Raw genomic sequence first — 18,860 nt, 5'->3', positions numbered from 1 at the left:
TGCCACGTGCTTAGTCTCCTTGAATCTACTACTTTTAATTTCCTACTTTGTTGTTGTTGTTGTTGTGGCTTTTGGCTTTTGGCTTTTGGGACATTGACCTTTCTAAATGGCCCAAGCCAGTTGTTTTAGAAAATGTTCCCAAATCCCAAATCTGGATTTGTTTGATTGTTTCTTCACAGGTAGATTCTGGTTAAACAGTTTTGGCCACAATGCTACCTTTTTTATACCATGCTCTTCCCGCTGCTTTGAGTCAGGAGGCCCACCTTTGAACCATTCTCGATGATGCTAAATTCGATCCCTTGACTAAGGTGGCATCTGCTAGATTTATTGTAAAGATACCTCCTCCCCTCAGTAATTATTAAGTAATCTGTGGGGTGAGACTTCGAGGCTGATGTCTTGGTCCCCCACAATCTTTTACCAGATGGTTTGAGCCTCAGTTGATGGTCCTGGCCGAGCCACTGTTATAACGGGGCTGCAAAAGGGCCATTTTCTGATCCGCCTCCCTCCCTTCTGCGTTGAAGCTGGCATTCTCCTCTGCAGAAGAGCATTCCCCTTTTTGATGCTTTCTTCCCCTCCTGCCCCCTTCCCTCCCCTCCTCCCTTTTCCTCCATTTGTCTGGGCACTTAATATTTTACCTGCCTTAGGTTTGGAACCAGCCATTTCTCCAGGCATTCCTGATTCTTTCTGCTGGGGAATCCTATTTAGGAACCAAGATCTGGGGGCTAGCTCTGCTCATTGCCTCTGGGGTTCACTGCTTCTAGGTTTCTTTTCAGTGGACTGAACTAGAAAATATCCTTCTTAATGTTTTAAACAAAAACATTTAAACTTGAATATGACTACAAGGAGATAATCACACCCATATAGGATATTTTACAAGCCACCTGGCCTGGATTCTTCAGGAAAGTTAATGTTGTGGAAAGCAACAAGAACAATAACAGAAAGGCCAGGGACTGTTCTTAGATGAAAAGAGGTTATAAAAATATAAGAGCCAAATGGGAGGCACGAATGCTGATTAGATCCTGATTTTTAACAATGGAAAGGACATTTTGGGGAAATTGAAGAAATCAGTGTGGACTGACCATTGGACTGTACCGAATTGCTCTTCATTCTCGCAACTCTGATAATGACACTGTAATTATGCCATAGGGGAATGTTCTTAGAGGGTGCATTCTGGACTGATGAGAGTGAAGTGTTAAAGTGTTTATAATTTCGAATGCATCAAAAACAAAGACGTGTGTGTGTGTGTGTGTGTGTGTGTGTGCATGTGTGTATATGCATTTATAGAGAGAGGAAAGCAGATGTGGAAAATACTGAATGGTGAAGGGTATATGGTATTGACTGTACCGTTCTTTCAACCTTTTTGTAGGTTTGAATAGTTTCACAATAAAAAGCTGTGAGTGTGTGTGTGGATGGGGTGGGAGGTGGGGGAGACTAGATCGCTCCTAGTTGGACAATGAAGATGTATCCAGAAGTCTCTTTACAGATTTTTCTGTGATATACTTGTAAATGCCTTTGTTTTCAGTTCTTAGGGGTGGATTTCTTTTTTTGTTGTTGTTGATTAATTTTTTTTTAAAACCAATACAACTTTTAGATGATTCCACAGTCAAAAAGTATGCAACAAGTAGAGAATTTCTGGACCCCATACAACTTCCCTCTGTTCTGTCCTATGCCTCTCCTGTTGATAGCCATTTTTCATTTATCCTTCCTGTGTTTCTCATTCCAAATATACATAAATTTATGTTTTTAGTTCTCTTTCTCTTTCTTACTCAAAAAGGAGCGTACTGCATATGATATCCTGCACCTTGCTCTTTTCCCCTTAATTTTCCCAGAGCTGTCTATTTTATCAGTATGTAAAGACATTCCTTATTTTTTTTTTTTACAGCTACATAGCACTTCTTGATGTGGATAGACTAGAGTTGGGACAGCCAGTCCTCTATCAATGGACATTTGGGTTGTCTCCAGTCTGTTGGAATAACCTGGGCCACATTGTCAGATGAGTGCCCGTGTGAATTGGGGATGAATTCCTAGAAGTGGGATTTGTGGGTCAAGGGAATGCATCTGTAATTTTTCTAGAAAATAAATATTTGCTGAATGAGTGAGAAAACTAATGAATGAACTTGATTAAGAAGAGCAGTAAGTAAAAGGCTGATATCCAAATGGAAACATAAGACAATTAGACTGAGTAACTATCTTCAAAGAGGCTGGTTTCAGGGCCCTCTGACGAAGTCTCTAAGTGCGGCAGTTTTCATTCCCTCACTGAAAGAATGACTTCCTCCTTGGTGTGTAAATCAGACACAGAATTGCAAAGTCATGAAAGGGTAGAGCTGAAATGAAAAGCCACCCAGTGCTGTCTCTTTATTTTAGCAGCAAGGAACCCCAGGCCCAGAAAGAGTAGGGGGTCGAGAGAAAGGTGGAGAAGAAACCCCCAATTCAGCTCAGTTCCATCCAATGCAGTAAACAGTACGTGAAGTACTGCTTTAGAATAAAACATACTTGTTTGCTGGTTCTACCAAGAGTCAAACGTGAAACTGTACTCCTGCGAGCCCCTGAGTACTACATAAAGAGCGCAAGGGTCCAGACCCCTGAGTGCTTTCTGTCACAACGACATCGCCTGCCACAGAACTCTCTTAGTGTAAATGGGCTTGGTTTCACATCTTTTGTGTTATTCTAGGGCATTCAGATGTAGTCATGATGATAAATTGGATCAGGTGGAGGCTTTGACTGGCTGTGTGCGTTCTGGCCAGTGATGTGGGTGGTCGTGTTTGCTGAGGAGAGTCTGAAATTACATAATCATGGCGTTGGTGGCATTCTGATTTGATTCTGAGCAGACGGCATGGAGCAGCAAATGAGTTTAGCCCAGCCCAGCTGTGGACTCAAGCTGTGAGCCTGGGCACGTCCCTTGTCTTCTCTGGTCCCCCCATGTGTAAAACCAGGAGTTGGACAAGTTCAGGAGGGCAGATAAATGAATGACGTTGGTGCCCTTACTTCCCCGTCCCTAGCTAATTGCAGGCGTGACTAACTGATCACCTCACACTCTTCACTGACTTAACCCACGTCTCTGGCCGCCACTGTCAACCTGCTTGTGACGTCACATAGGCTCGAGTCTGTTTACCATCTCTGGCGTGGATGGTGACTTAGGATTACCACATAGAATCCAGGTGCCCCGATAAATTTAAATTTCAGGTAAATATAGAATACAATCTTTTAGCACAAGTATGTCCCCAGGACTGCTAACTATGGCAACGCTCTTATGCCATTTCTACTTGTACAGTTATTTCTCTTTTTTGAATGTAATTAATTTCTTTCATTTGAGAGACCCATCTACCCCCTTTCTGGCACTTCTGATAGTGCTTGTTCTCCAGTGCCCAGATAAGAGTCTAGCTCATTCTGTGGTTTAAATTCATATTATGACTTAATTTAATGGAAAGTAATGGAGATTTGAGTAGGAGATATTTATTTCTGAGGACTTAGTATATTCTTCTAGGACTCCTTAATGAACCCTCAATCCAGTGTTTCCCAGACCTCAAAGACCGTTGGGTCTACCACTTGAATTGTTAACTGATTTAGTATTTTCCTTCAAATACACTCATCCTTTTATTTAAATACCATGAATGGAAAATCAGTATCATTTTCTAAGAAGATGGTGTAAAAGTAAAAAGAGAAAACATACCTATGAAGATATAAAATGTTAATCTGGGGCTCAACTAAAATCATTGGGTTTGCCATCAACAGACATGACTTGTGCAAACCCCCTGTGGGTTTGGGAATCCCCTCTATAGCCCTGATAGATAGATGATTCTTGAACATCTCCTTGAATACCTCCAGTGATGGAGAACTCAGTTCTTTGCAAGATTTTTGACTCCTTCTTGAATATCTCATTATTAAATATTTCTTCTGTATATCGATCCACATCAGGCTCCCTGAGACAGTCATATATCGATCCTAGTTTTCTTTCTGGGACCACACACACTAAGTTTGCTACCCTTTGCATTCATTCATACATTCATTTATCAACAAATATTTGAATGCTTTTTCTGTGACAGCTGCTGGGAGAACTGAGGGATAGCAGGGAAGACTCCCTGGAGGAGGTGGCCATAAGCAGACCTGGACAGGTGAATAGGAGCTGGTTGTGAAGAAATGGGAAGATCCAACAGATAGAAATGCTACATCCTCTTTCACTGCAAGCATCGAGGTGGGCCCCAGCACACCTTTCTCCCCCTATAGATGTGATTTCAGCCTATCCACTAATTAGAGGTGCTAAATTGACATGAGGAGACATGATTTTTGCAGTGTGGTAATTAAAAGGCAGTCGGCTTCACAGCTGCGATCACACGAGAGCACTTCTTACCCATAAAAACATCAGCTGAAAGCAAAGTGCAAAGGAGCTGAGGAAGCCAAAGAGGATTCTAATGTAATTTGCTAATTTCCTGCATTTGTCACCTGTATAGCTGTGAGGGGAAACTGGAACATTTTACCAGAAGTTTAAGAGAAAATTAAAGACATACATTCTAATTGTACACAATTAGACAAGCAATATAATCATTATTATTTTTTCAAATTAACAAGCCATTTTAAATTCACTCGATTAGGATTTAGAAAGCCTGATTGATTTAGAATTATGTCTCTGCCTGGTGGCAGCCACGTCTCAGCGAGCAACCCATTTATTCACTGAAGCATCTCATCTGTGAAATGGGTATACTCCTCTCCACTCTGCCTTCCTTGGGGTTCAGATATTACTGAAGGGAAAAGCTTTGTGAGTTAAGAGCCCTTTGTAAGGGTAAGAAACACCATCTAACCCCCATAATGTCTGAATCTAGAAGTTGTGACATTAGCGATCATTGTCCCCAGATCCTGAGATGGGCATGGGGTGGGGTGTGTGACCCTGGATTACAGAGAAGGAGGCAGATCCCAAACAGCGGAGGAGCGTTCCTGAGCTGCATAGTGAGCAGTGGAGCTGGCATTCAGTCCCAGCCCGTCCCCTGTAAGGGAGGCCCCGAATCCGGCTTTGTGCACCATACTGCTTTCTCAGCGCCATCTTGGTTCTGGTGGTTCTCTATTTTATTCCCATTTCTGACTTAAATAAAAAAGGAAAGAAAGGATTCAAGGAAGTAATATTTGTTTTCCAAACTTCTTTATGTAAAATAATGAGAGAAGTGTGCTGGGACAGGGGAGGAGGAAGTAAAAATCACAAAAGATTGTATCTAAAAGAGCAAAAAAGTAAATGACTTTACAATTTAATATTTACAAATAAATAAAAGCTATTTCTTAAACTGGGTGATGGGCAGTTGGATATTGGTTTCGTTATTACTCCTTAAACTGAACATATATATTTCATATACTTAGACGGTTAGACGTAGCTTATATACCATGATAAAAGTTCAAAAAGAAAATATGAAGAATTTTCTCGTAAATAAATATATGTGTGTGTATATATACATATATATACACACACACACATATGAGTTTTGTTTCATATAATTGAATTGGACTACCCTAGGTAGTCAAAAACATAATAAGCCAGTGATTCAGTATTATTGTTGTTTCTTTTAAGAAGATTTTATTTTTTTCTTCTCCTTTCTTTTAAATTGCCCTAGTTGCTTTCTTGTCTTCTACAGGATACCTCCCTAAGAGCAGCTTTGAATATTGGAGAGAGAGCTGCATGCCAGAAACAAAAGTCCCAAGTTCAAGCCCTAGCGTTGCTACTTGCTAACGCGTGGCTTTGAGCAAGTCACTTAACCTCTCAGAGTTTCAGTTTTCTTATTTATAGAAGGAGAGCCATAATGTCTACTCTACCAGCATGGCGGGTTTTTGTGACAATCAAAGTTAGACTAAGGAAGTAAATGTGTTCGAGAAGTTGATAAGTACAGAGAGGAAGTATAGCAGTCTATGGAATGAGCAAAGGCTCGTGCAGTGTCCCTGCTCTGCCTGTTGCTTGCTGTGTGACCAAGTGCAAGTGACTTAACCTCTCTGAGCCTCAGTCTCCTCATTGAAAAGTGCAGATCGTAACAGCGTCTACCTCATAGTGTTGTTTTGATCATTAAATGAGAAAGTGAACACTGCCCTTCATGCAGCGTTTGCCCCATGGCAGGTGCTCACCATAGAATAACTTTAAGGGGTCAGATTATCTGAGTTCAAATCCCAGCTTTGCCCCTTCCTAGCTGCATGGCCTCAGGCAGGTCACTCTACCTCCCTGAGCCTCAATGACTCCACGAGGAACAAAGACAATGATGCGTCCTCTGCCTCCCTCAAAAAGTGTTTCCAGCTCCCCAGAAGAATATGGCACAAAGGTGGGTGGTGAAAGCCGAGCTGCTGTGCACCTCTGAGTGATTAAAAATGAAAGCTCATCAACAGGAAGGAGAAATGATTGCTCCCCAAGTGGTTCTAGCCCAGGATCTCTGACTAAAAAGCCTTCCAACCTTAGAGCACGTCTCTGCGTGACGCCGTAGCAGGCCTTTTGTGGGAATGGGGCTTCAAGAACTCACCCCAACGCCAGGCATTCCTTTGCCCTCCTTAACTCAGGAAATGCTTTGCAGCCACTCCACATCACATTAATCTCACGGGGATCTATGGAGAGGCCCTCTGTGTCCAAACAGTTTTTCGCCAGGGCTGGGGTGCAGCAGTGACCTGGCACAGACCTGAAGCAGGCCTGAGTTCCCAATGCCCCCAGCCCAGTGCCTTTGTATACATCCTGGCACTGGCCACAAACAGGGTTTTGTCAGAAGCTTCCTGAGAAAGTTGCGTTCCATTCATCTCGGCTGAAAGGGAAACGAGATGAAAATACTTCCCTCATTTAATTACAGAAACAGTCAGCAAACCCTTAGAAAAAGATTAAACCAAGCAGAGAAAAGAGCAAGGCTCCATCATATTCTGCCCCCCCACCCCCGCTTCTGGCCCGAATCTCTCACCTAGTATTTGGCAACGATGGCCACTCCTGGTCGTACTTTCCACCTGAAAAATTCTGTCGCTCCTCAGAAAAGTTAAACTCAGAGGCCCCAAACCAGGGAAAGAATGAATTGCATTTAGGCAAGAATTCATCAGTGGCTTGGAATTTAATAAAGATCCCGAAGTTGGGAGGTGTATTTACATTTTTCATCTGGGCTTACGTCTGCAAAGAGAAGTGAGACACAAAGGCAATTATCTGAATAAATCAGAGCAAATGAAACACATACCCACACAAAGCTAACAGACTTCTTCATTATTTTCCTCCACTGTTGGAGAGAAAAGCAGAATTGTGTGGTTGCAAGGAAACTTTGAAATCTTTCGTCCATCATATTCAGAGGCAAGAAAAACAAACACCTAGAAGAAATGATGTCCTTGTTCTCACAGTCATAGAGACAGGGTTAATTAAGCCTGGTTTCCCCAACTCCCTAAAGTGGCCTTGTAGTGGCCTCAGCTTAATGTTAAAGTGACTTGCAGTTCCATATGCAGGCCCTAAACCTCACAAAATGTTTCGTGCCAGGCTAGAGCTCCCCTCTTGGAGAGAGATGCTGACAACTCTCTCCCCATCCCACTCTGCTGGTTAAGGTGAGTCCTCCAGAATCTCCCAGGACCAGCCATGCCCACCATGGAAACTTGCTATGTGTGAGAGATTCTGGAAGCCTTGGAATCCTCTGCCTCGTCCCTGTGCTACAGGGTCTCAGAAGAAGGAACAAGTCCCAGATCATTGCCCCGTCTCACCCAGGACAGGCAGTTCAGAGCTGGTTGAAGAAAGAGAATGAGATACGAAGTTAAAAGGGCCAGTTTCATCGTTCCTGTACTGACCTTGCACAACTACATCGCCTTTCATTTCCGTGGTTTCTTCAGCTATAAAATGGATGGTGATTCCTACCTCAAAGAGCCGAGGGCTCTAAAACCAACTGATATTCCACATGTTCGACGGCTTCAATGATTTAAAATAGATGGAGCTGGATTGATAAAATCCTACAATTTGCCACTCTGAACACTGCCTCATAAGATAATTGTTCTGAAAAGTAATAGACTTTCCCCTCTCTCTCCCACAACCCAAGTTAGAGACCCAGGGCTTTACCAATCAGAAAATTGGACAGTTACACCTCTACTCACAGTTGCTGACCTTTGAAGCAACCAAAATGCTTTCATCTCTTCATTTTCATCTCTCTTTGTTAATTCAAACAGACCTATACATTCCTAGGAAAAGCTGGGTAGGAAGAAGACAGGAGGACCCTAGGAGAGCATTGCAACCTGGGAAGCAGAAACCTCCCAAGTAAAGTTTTATGGGCAAGAAAGAAAACCCCGTGGCAGCTGTGGGTGATGGAAATGTAACATATTGCGTTGATTCAGAGCATCAGAAAATTAGGCACTGAGGGCAAAGATGTCACTCATAGTATAGAACAGCAAAAAGTGAGAGCCTCCTGGATGCTAAAGACAGTGCTCAAATACTTATTTCCCATTTTTCTGGGGAAAATATTCAATTATAATGTAAAAAGACAGGAAATGGGGCCACGGGCAATCCATATATTGTGTTATTTGATAAGCCATGTCTGAAAAGACCTGCCTTGCTTTTGACAATGAGTACATTGTCAAAGAGCTAACATTCAGCCTTTGAAAAAGTATTGCAAAAATAATCGAAGGTGCATCATACCCAGAAGAAGCAGGGGAAGAGTCCACCTCTGAAAATGATCTATTGCAGAATAAAGAACAAAACTTCAGAAAAACATTTAGCATCCTCAGTCATATCCAGAAAAAACAGGGTTTCCATGAACTAGCCTGAGATAAGATGATGGGGTAAAAAAGGGATGTAATCATTAAAAACTTTTAGGAAATGGGAAATCTCAATAGCATGATAAAATATGTCAGAGACAGTAAAACTTAAAAGTGAGGCTGTTGAAAAGCAGATGAACAAACTCATAGCACAAAGAACGTAAAAGGCTAAATTGTTTATGTACACCTGTTCAACCACATTACAGTCTAAGGGCTGCAGGGTCAAATAATAATGAAGTGCCACCATATCCCAGAAAGATTAGCAAAAAGTAGGAAAGCAGATAATACCAATTATTGGATAGGATATGAGGAAACAAGAATCCTTGTGCCCTGCTGCTGGGACTGTGGATAACCCAGCAACTTTGCCAGAAATTAGGGAAACTAAACATGCATGTACCCCATAATAAAAGATATGGAATAAAATGAGATGTAGAGGACAAAGACCAAGAGATGAAATCATGGAAGGAAATATGATTGATACGGAATTGAAGAATGAAAAGACAACATTTAAATAATGAGGCTTTCTGGAGGAAAGACTATATATGAATATAATATAATCTATAATATTGCATATAATACTACATATATATTGTATATACATATATCTTTTTTTCTGAGTTGAAAGCGTGAATGTATAGATTGAAGGACTCCCAGTGTGTCAGATAAAATCAAGAGTGCCGCACCAAGATCTATCTTGGCAAATTTTTTGAAATCTCAGAACAAAGGAAAAAACCTTCTTTGGGGATCCAGGCAGAGGACACCAGATACCTACAAATGAACAAGAGTCAAACTAACCCCAAATTTCTCCTCTGACTGGCTTTGTAGTTTCAAAGGAGAGAAGAGTAACCGAAGAATTTTATACCCAGCTGAATTCTACCATGTGTCAAAGCAACCGAGGGTCATCCTCAGCAAGATTTCAACCACTTGCCCTTCTTCAGAATATTAAAGGATACTCCAGCAGTTTCAGATAAGCAAGATTAATATATCCAGAATGGAGAACAGTAGACATACAGTCTGAATACTAAAGAGAATAAGAGGAAACAAATAGGAAGCATACAAAGAGAGTAAGACTGCCGGGGTGCCTGGTTGGCTCTGTCGGTTAAGCTTCCAACTCTTGATTTCTACTCTGTCATGTTCTCAGGGTTGTGAGATGGAGCCCCACATCAAGCTCCGTGCTGGGCATGGAGTCTGCTTAAGATTCTCTCTCTCCCTCTGCCCCTCCCTACTGCCTCCCCTTTCTCCCTCTATTAAAAAAAAAAAAAAAGAGTAAGATTGCCAACAAGATAAGTGCAAGATCAAGTGCTTATTACAGCAATAAGCTTACATGTTTTAAAATCCATGTGCTCTTTTCAAGAAATATACTTAAAACAATCTTAATAGAATGCAAATAAAAGAAGGATCAGATCTATGATAGGCAAATACAAGCAGAAATAAAGGTTTCAATATTAATATCAAGCATGATATAATATAAACCAAAAAGTAATAAAATGGCCAAAAAAGTAATAAAATTAAAGAGGATGTTTTTTAATCTTGATAAGTATTTTAATTTTCTGTTCATGTAATGATTATTAAGTGCCTACTATTGGCACCAGGCAAAGGATTACATTGCTAAAAGATAAAGATATAATTGTCATGAACATTTATGCTCAAAACAACATAAAATCAGAGCAGATAAAACAAAAACTGTTGAAATTGTTGGAGAAATTGTCAGAGAAGATGGAGAAAAATTTAACAAGTTTTCCAGTCTTTGACAGATCAAGTAAACAGAAATACAGAGCATGTGATAGTTACATTGGTTGATTGTATCTGTTATACATAAGAAATCTGATAAAGACTTTTATAGCTTACAACTTAAGACTGCATTCTCTTTTCCAGCCACTGTGGAACTTTCACAAAAATTGATTGTAGAGTCAACTACAAAGAAAATCTCAATAAATTCCAAAAGCAGACACCATGCATGCCAAACTCTCAAAACAGTGCAATAAAACCAGAAATGATAACAAAACTATAAAATAAATTTAAGAGTACCCTCTGAAATAAATCCTTGGTTAGGGATTAACCCAGAGCCTCAATAACTCAGAGCCCCAGTCATAGTGTGTTTGGAAACGAACTTGGTTGTGTCAAAGAGGGAAGGAGATCCCAGAAAGCTTGGGCATTGCAGTTAGGGCCTTGAAGCAACAGGCCTAGTGTTTCCGGATGCTGAGTGACTGGGCTGGGGAGGAAGACCTAGCAAGTCCATAGGATGCAGGTGGGCAGCTTTTGAGGGGGAGAAAGAGCACAGGTATTGGAGTCCTGTAGACCCAGATTGGAGTCTTGTTGGTTATGGCGAGTACCTCGATGGCTCCCATTTCTCCATTCTAGCCTGCTTATTCAGAACTAGGGATGTTGAGCTATATTTGTGGTTCTTGGGTATTGTAATCACCTGCGAAGTTTTTTAATAATACGGAGGCCTAGGCTCTAGGCACAGAGATTTCTGTTTCCATTGGTTCAGTGTGGGACCAAGGCATCGTACTTTTTTAAATCTCCCCAAGTGATTCCACCGAGCAGCCAGGGTAGACAACCCCAGAGCTAGATGACTTCTCGAGTTGTTCCTCCCGTTCTGAAAGTCAGCAGCGCTCCTAGGCACCTGTAGCCTTTGCCCACAGAACAAAGTTGTAAGAGGCTAAAGCCAGAGGCACAGTAACGCAGAGCAATCTCATCAAAGTGAGCATTATCTCAAATGGGGCAGAAAATGCCAGTGCCAGTTAATATTTTGCACCCAACATGATTTAGACTGGGGGCATAGATTGCCCTCCAAGCCCATAGTAAACACAATGGGCCATTTATTCACTGAACAGTAACCACTCTAATTACCTACAGGGCAAACATATGAGGTTGTTCAAGCAACAATTAATTGTGGACCTGGAACCGATGGGACGATAGCGATAAAGTATCAACCAGAGTGTGATTCAGAAATCACAGCGGAAAACCAATATTTCCCAAATTGTGTTAGATAAGCATTTGAGGGGATATGACAACACATATACTGTCCCAGGTCCTGAAAGAGTTACTCCCTGATTTTCTAATAGCTCCCTCTTACACTGGTGACCGTAGGAGGCTTGAAGTGTTGTTTTAATTTTGAGAGAAGAATCACAGACACTACGTTCAAGGGGACTCTAAAGAGCATGTGTTTCTTGTAGTCATTCTGGGACCCCAATATCACCTGCAGGCAGGGTTGCTGACCTTGTTTGGGTTATAGGACCCTCTTGATGAACCTGATGGAAAGTGTGGATCCTCTTTTCAGAAAAAAGTGCATGCCTAAATGCACCTGCCGGCCCACACAACATTTTCATGTAATTTTTGAGGAGTTCACAGACACCTTGGAGCTCCTCTGTATTCTCACTAGGTCATGGTCCAGCCTCCATTTGCATACCTCCAGATGCAGGGATCTCACTACTTGCATTGCTGGCCAACTCTGAATGCCATTGTTCCTCAGTGTGTCCAGCTGAGATTTTCTTCTTTGTATGTTCTTCTTCCCATTGGTCCTTCTTCTACTTAGAATTTTTCTAAATAGTCATTCTACCCTTGACCTTTAAGTCTTGGGATGATGTCCCTCTCTCTATGAGGATCTTAGAAGTTGGTTCCTACAGGTACTCTCTAGCTCCAAGTGACAGCTGATGGGATATTTTGTGTTCATCTCCAACAGATGGTATGCTTGAGGTTGCTGATTGGATACAAGAGATGCAGGGGTCCTAGGGAGTGGCTGTCTACCCTCTGAGCCAGACCAGGAAGAGGGACAAGGTCTCTGCTGCCTCACTCTGTGAGAGTCTTAGGGAGGAAAAGAAGGAGCGCCTCCCCGGGTGACAGGAGAGGCAATAAAAAGTATCTTCAGCTGGGGCCTGAGGGCACCTGGATATTACTTCTCTGGATGCTGAAATTGGACTATGGGATGTATTAGGTCTAGAGCTGCTGCTGGGAGAGCACGGGCTCAGGGAGAAAACTGGTGGTGACAGAGTGAGCTTGCTTTAGCTGTGCCCTCTCTGGGTTAAGGGTTTACATGAAACAAAAGAAGGAAGGAAAAAGAAGGAAGGGAAGGAGAGAGGGAGGGAGGGAGGTTGGGAGGAAGGAAAAGAGGAACAGAGGGAAGGAGGGAGGGGAGATGACTGGCTGAAAGAAATCATGGAGGAATTGTTTAATAGTCTCAGTGGGGGAAAGGCCTTTCTAAATACGACACAAAACCTGAGGACATAAAAGGGAAAAAATTGATAAATTCAACCACATTTTTAAAAAAGGGTCTATATGGAAGAAGACACTATAAGAAACATGAAAAGAAAAAGTACAAACTAGGGGGAAATTAGTAACTTCTATTGCCAAGGGCTAGGTTCATTAATAAGAAAGATCACTTTTACCAACTGATAAAAAATGAGTCAAGTTGGAAAACAGGTAAAGGATATGACCAGTTTCCAGAACAAACTGCAAATTGTTCTTGAGTATAGGAAGAGGTGCTCAACCTCGCTTATAATAAGGTAAATGCAAATTAGAAGTGCAGTAAGATACCACGTTTCCACCAGCACACAGCAAAGATCAAAAAGGGTGATAAGCACCTTCTGTGGGCGAGGCCAGGGGACAGGGAGAACAAAGATCAGAGGAAATGCTACAGAGGAGGTGACATTTAAGCTGGGCCTTGGAGGACAGATAATTAAAATCCAATTTAGCAACTTACTGGCACTTAAAAGAAAGAGAAGGAATAATGAAGAGGAAGATAGACAGATTTGACTACTGAGTGTAAATTAAAACACAGACACACACACACACACACACACACACGCACACACAACGTAGAAGCAGATAAGCTGGGATATTTGCTGTAACTGCAGTAGTCTGAGTTTGGATGCTGTCCTTATAAAAAAGTCTTCATTAGACTCAGTAAGAAAAGCATTAGAATACCACTCAAAAATAAACAAAGGGCATGACAAAGCAGCTCCTAAAATAGAACACGCTACTAGTTATCGAGCCCGTGGAAATAAGCTCAGCATTATGCATAACCCATGAATGCAATATGATTCTCTTTTTTTAGTGACAAACCATTGTAAGATTATATAGAGAAATGTTTTCTTTCTCTCTGTTAGTAAGACTGTGGTTGAAATTGGCCCTCTAATTATACCTGGCTAGTGGGTGTGTAAATTGACATAATTTTGGGGGGAAATAAGTATTAAGTCTTTAAAAGCTCATCTTCTTTATGTGGGAAATTTTATATCATGGATTCTATCCTACAGAAATAGCCTGAAATGTGGAGAAAAGATGCTCTGCACAAAGATGCTTGTAGAATAATATGACAATAATGACAAATTGCAAACAGTCTAAATGCCCCCAAATTAGAGATGATTCAGTAAATTATGGTATGTTCATATGCTGGAGTATTATGCAGCTATTAAAATGTTTGCAAGGAGCTTTTTCTAACAAGATGGTTTCAAGGCTTGTAGGATAATGTTAAGGGGGGGGGTCAATTGTGTACGTGGAATGATCTCAAGAATCTCTTTTTAAAAAAAATCACTGAGCATGCAAAAAGGACCAGAAGGAAATAAACTGCGTTAATGGTGGCTCATTGGCAAGGAGTAAATTATTGGTCTATGTTTTTCCTTCTTTCTCCTTATTTTACATTTTTTAAAACCTTCTCTTCCATTATAATGTATCACTTTCAGAACGAAAGGACTTAAAAAATGTCTTGCCCCATGTGTTTGTGCCCCACATCAGGCTCAGTGTCTCTTTTCCGTTCGGAAAGGTCCTAGGCACACAGCCGTGAAGCCCACCAGTAAAGATGATGTCACTTGTGTTTTCCAGCTTTCCTTCGCTGCGACCACGCCCGTCCTAGCTGATAAGAAGAAATACCCTTACTTCTTTCGGACTGTCCCATCAGATAATGCAGTGAATCCCGCCATCCTCAAGTTGCTCCAGCATTACCAGTGGAGGCGAGTGGGCACGCTGACCCAAGACGTACAGAGGTTCTCCGAGGTATGTGTGCCGGGAGGGCATGTTCACACCTGCCTGTCAGCTCTTGTCCCCTGCCAGGGGGCCAGATGGCTTCATCCGGGATGGGTCACGTCACAGGACCTTTAAGCACGCTGTTAGGGGCAGGCTCAGAGCTGAAACACCATGGACAAAATAGAGCTGGCGAGTGAGGAATTTGTGCACGGGACAGGTGAACACGTCCCTCTCCGTAGCTCAGGAGCGAAACCTTCCCTTCTGTCATGCCTCTCGGCCCAATCCTGTGGCTCATGCCCTGACTGCCCCTGTGGGTTTGCTGTCCTCGTTACTGATGCCGAGTGACCACCTAAAATCATGATGTGCCGCCAAGAGCGTGTCTACCATGAGGGAAGTTTGGGGAGGGGCTGGCTTGGAACCAAGGCTCCAGTGTCACCGCAAATTGGTGGGTTTGCTTGGGGTTTTATCTGGTGTTTTATTTTCATGGTTTACACGCATACATCATACGTGGTGTTTGTTTTGTTTTTGCCAAAAAAGAAAAAAAGTTGAATATAGATAATAAAAAAATAAAAGCATTGCTTTGCCCGATTCCCCCTAAATCCCACTTTCTCTCCAAAGTGAACCCTTGCTTTCTGTTTATTGTTCATCTGCCCAGAACTTTTTCTGTATATTTGTTTAAACCCAAATGACTTCATACTATATATTTTGGTTTTCTCACTTTACTGTGGATCTCAGCGATCTTGATAGACCGCATTCCTATTAATGGGTCATGGTGTTCTGTCAGATGGATAGGTGGTAATTTGTTGAATGTGTACAGCTTTTTGCTATCACAGCCAGCATCTTCCTGCCTTGGTGTGCGTCTTCTCAATAGATTTCTAGAAGCGAAATTATTGAGTCATTTAAAATATCGCAACAAACTGACCTCCAGGAAGGCTGTTCTGAATCCTAGTCCCACAACAGTGTTTGTAAATCTCCATGTCCACACTGCTTTACTAACAGTGGATATTAGCAATGTTTGAAAAGTTTTCCCTACTCGGATGAGTGCGAAATGATCTCTTGCCTTTTATCCCGTTCTCCTTGGAGCTCCTACTCTCCTTTTCTCTCCTACGTGTGCTGTGGCTACTCGGAGCATCCCAACAAGGCAAGCCATTGCACATGTGCTCAGCAGCTCAAGAGAAAACACTGTGAGCCGTGTGGGGAGACAATGTGGGAGTCAGGTGTCTGGGCGGACCTCGGCGGGAGGACTCTCGGAGGGCTGGTCCCTGGTGCAGCAGGGGAAGTATGTGTCCAGGAATGGGGGCAGAACAGGACTGGGAGTCATCACACCTGTTTCCACTGCAGCTCCACACTTACTCTCTGAGGTTCTGCCCCACCTCTCCCATGGGAAGAGCCCAGCTCACTCCATGCATTGGTGTACGACCTTGGAGAAGTCACCTCACTTCTCTGAGCTGTAGTTTCCTCCCCTGTAAAATGGGGACAGTAGCCCTTCCCATGCCTTCCCTGCAATTCTTGCCAAAATCAGTCATGGATTTGAAAGAGCTCTGTAAACTGTAAAGTTCATGCACAGACAGGGATGTTTTGGAGGTGCTTGAAAAGCTGAAGTGTTTGGCCCCACGGTCTGTGGTTATCCAAACAAGGCAGGCTTTTCCCAGGCAAGGCTGGTGCTCATCTTCCCACCTCTCTGTTTCTCAGTCCCTAGGGAGAGGCATGAAGGAAACGTGACCTGCAGTGGCAGTGACTCATTGCCAAACACTGCAGAGGCTTTGGCTGGAAGACTGCCTTCTTTATGGCCGTGGCCGGTGCACTAAAATGCGTGTCAGACAGGTTGATGGTGAGGGTGGGGACACCCAATCCTGTGGCCCCATTGGCATTGGACTCTGCTGTGATTTGGAGAGATCTGCTTGTTTCCAACAGTCTTTGGCTGTCAGAGTGTGAGAGGCCTTTAGGGACACCTCCCCCAACCTCCTCATTGTATAGAAGTGAAAAACCAAGGCCCAGAGACGGGAAGCGACAGAGTTCTGGGTTTCAAAGCACCTCTGAAGTCATGAAGGATTGTTCACAGAAAAGTTGGGACTGAATCTCGGGATCCCGATTCCCAGTGCAGGTTTCCCATTGCTCCTTCTGTCCATCCTAACTTCCTGTTGTCACATGGGAACTGCTTCTAACTTTGGAGGTTAGAAATACCCCCAAAGCCTTGGTTTAAAGAAGATAAATCTTAGTCCCGACTGGGTTGATGCTTTATAGATTCCCAAACACTCTCACAGCCAGCAGCCTGGTAGGGAGGGGTTATGCTCCCATTTTACAGATAAGGAAACTGAAATTTGCAGAGGGCGATAGACCTCCTCCAGCCCACCCGAGGCTGCCTACCTGACCTTCCACTGCCTTCTCCATTACGCTGTCCTCACTGGGGTCAAGTATCGACAGTCCAGGACCACATCTCCATCCCTACACGGCTGTGTTTGGGCCCTCAGCTGCGGTTTCAGGGCAACTCAGCGGGAAACCTCTTCTCTGAGGACAGGATGTTGCTTGGTGGTGTTGCTGGCAAGGACCCCTCTCGATTTAAATCTCTTAGCCCAGCTGACTCCTCTGTGTGCCCAAGGGTTTTGGCACCCCTCTCCTGATGTCTAGGCTGCATCGCTGGAGTGCAGGCTCTGGAAGCTCGCCAGAGGCTAACAGCTTTTCATGAGTGCGAGGGAAACTGGATTCCTTTTATGAAATTGGTCGATCAGCAGTGTCAAGCACTTCTGTTCCAAACTGGTGCACTGGAAGGATCATCAAGTGAAAGCAATCCTGAAGTTGGGGGGGGTGGCTGGGCAGGGGGTGGGGCAGAAGCTTAATCGCAGAAGCTTATTACATTGGGACTGAAAGGGGTGCAGGGCTGAGAGCCATCCCACCTTGGGCCGGCTGCTCCTGTGTATAGAGAGCCGTCCCACCTAGCGTATGGTGCCCAGAGGCTGCCTGGGACTTCGATCAGATGGGCCGGTCTCCACACCTCACTTTGCCCAGCAAGGGCTGCGTGGGCCCAGACAACTTCCTTCCCCTTGTTGACTTGGGTGTATAGGATCTGGAGCTGCTGCTGAGACAAACAAGGGTCCCTGGTGGACACCAGAGGCTGGAAGGGTAGCGCTTGCTTCGGCCCTGCCCTCTCCAGAGCCAAGATCTAAATGAGATGAGAGAAAAGGGAAGAATTTGTATCAAGCAGGCTGATCCCTAGGCCCAGCTCTGCCAGGCAAGGGCTGTGCAGCCATGAGCAATACACCCTATCTCTGTGACGTTGAGTTCCTTTGTGTAAAACGGGGATATTTATCCCGACCTCATAGGGACTCAGAGATGAGAGAGTTAGAATGAGAAAATGAAAGACCTCGGCATAGTAAGTGCTCATTAAATGGACATCCTCTACTCCTATGATCTATGATTCCAGGAATGCCTATCCCTTCACTCAATAATAATGGGGCCTGTGGTTTGCTGGGGTGTGTGAAGGCACGGGCCCTGTGCCAGGGAGGCCAGGGAGGAATGGACATGGCCTTGGGCCTCCTCCTCTGGGTTCTGGACTCTGGCTGCTCATTGGAATCACCAGGGTATTTTTTTTAATATGTTGGGGTCCCCCACCCCACTTTTAACAGCTTTACGGGGATATAACTGGTGTACCATAGAGTCCCTCCATGCTTAGTGTACAGCTCAGTTGTTTTCAGGAAATTGATGAGGTTATGTCACCGTCACAGCCCTGTGTTAGAGCACGCCCATCACTCCACAGATTCCCTTGCGCTCATTGGCAGTCAGGCCCACCCCTCCAGCCCCAGGTTTGTTTACTCGCTCCCTACAGTTGCCTGTTTGGGAAAGTTCATGTCAGTAGCATGCTATGGCATGTCCTTTTCTGTGTCTCTCTGCTTTGTTTCGCATGTTTCTGAGGCTTGTCCTTGAAGCCAGCATCGGTAGTTCGTTTCTTCATTCAGCTGAGTACTATTGCCCCGTGCGGATACGGCACATTTTAGAATCACCCAGGGAGCTTTTGAAATCCTGATGCCCAGGTCAGCCCCCAGAACAATCTCGTTACATCTGATGACCCGGGCCTTCGACTCTGTGCGAGTTCTGCAGGTGGTTTTGACGAGCCCTCAATGTGAATGTAGTTCCCAGTCGGCACCATCAGGAATTCAGGGTGGGGAAATGGCGCCCTCTTGTGG

The 18,860-nt window shown here is 43.6% G+C and overlaps 1 protein-coding gene across 1 annotated transcript in view; it reads left to right on the top strand.

The window, feature by feature from the left end:
* GABBR2 (gamma-aminobutyric acid type B receptor subunit 2) overlaps nucleotides 1-18,860 on the top strand; it is a 340,039-nt gene that overhangs the window by 122,884 nt on the left and 198,295 nt on the right. Inside the window, exon 4 of the mRNA XM_011219329.3 lies at nucleotides 14,539-14,709. Within this exon, the coding sequence (XP_011217631.2) occupies nucleotides 14,539-14,709 (171 nt within the window). The remainder of the gene's footprint in view (nucleotides 1-14,538; nucleotides 14,710-18,860) is intronic.

The sequence above is a fragment of the Ailuropoda melanoleuca genome, chromosome 7 (assembly GCF_002007445.2).
Source record: "Ailuropoda melanoleuca isolate Jingjing chromosome 7, ASM200744v2, whole genome shotgun sequence".
Lineage (NCBI taxonomy): Eukaryota > Metazoa > Chordata > Mammalia > Carnivora > Ursidae > Ailuropoda > Ailuropoda melanoleuca.
The sequence above is the reverse complement of the archived record's forward strand: the minus strand, read 5'-3'. Positions and strand labels throughout refer to the sequence as shown.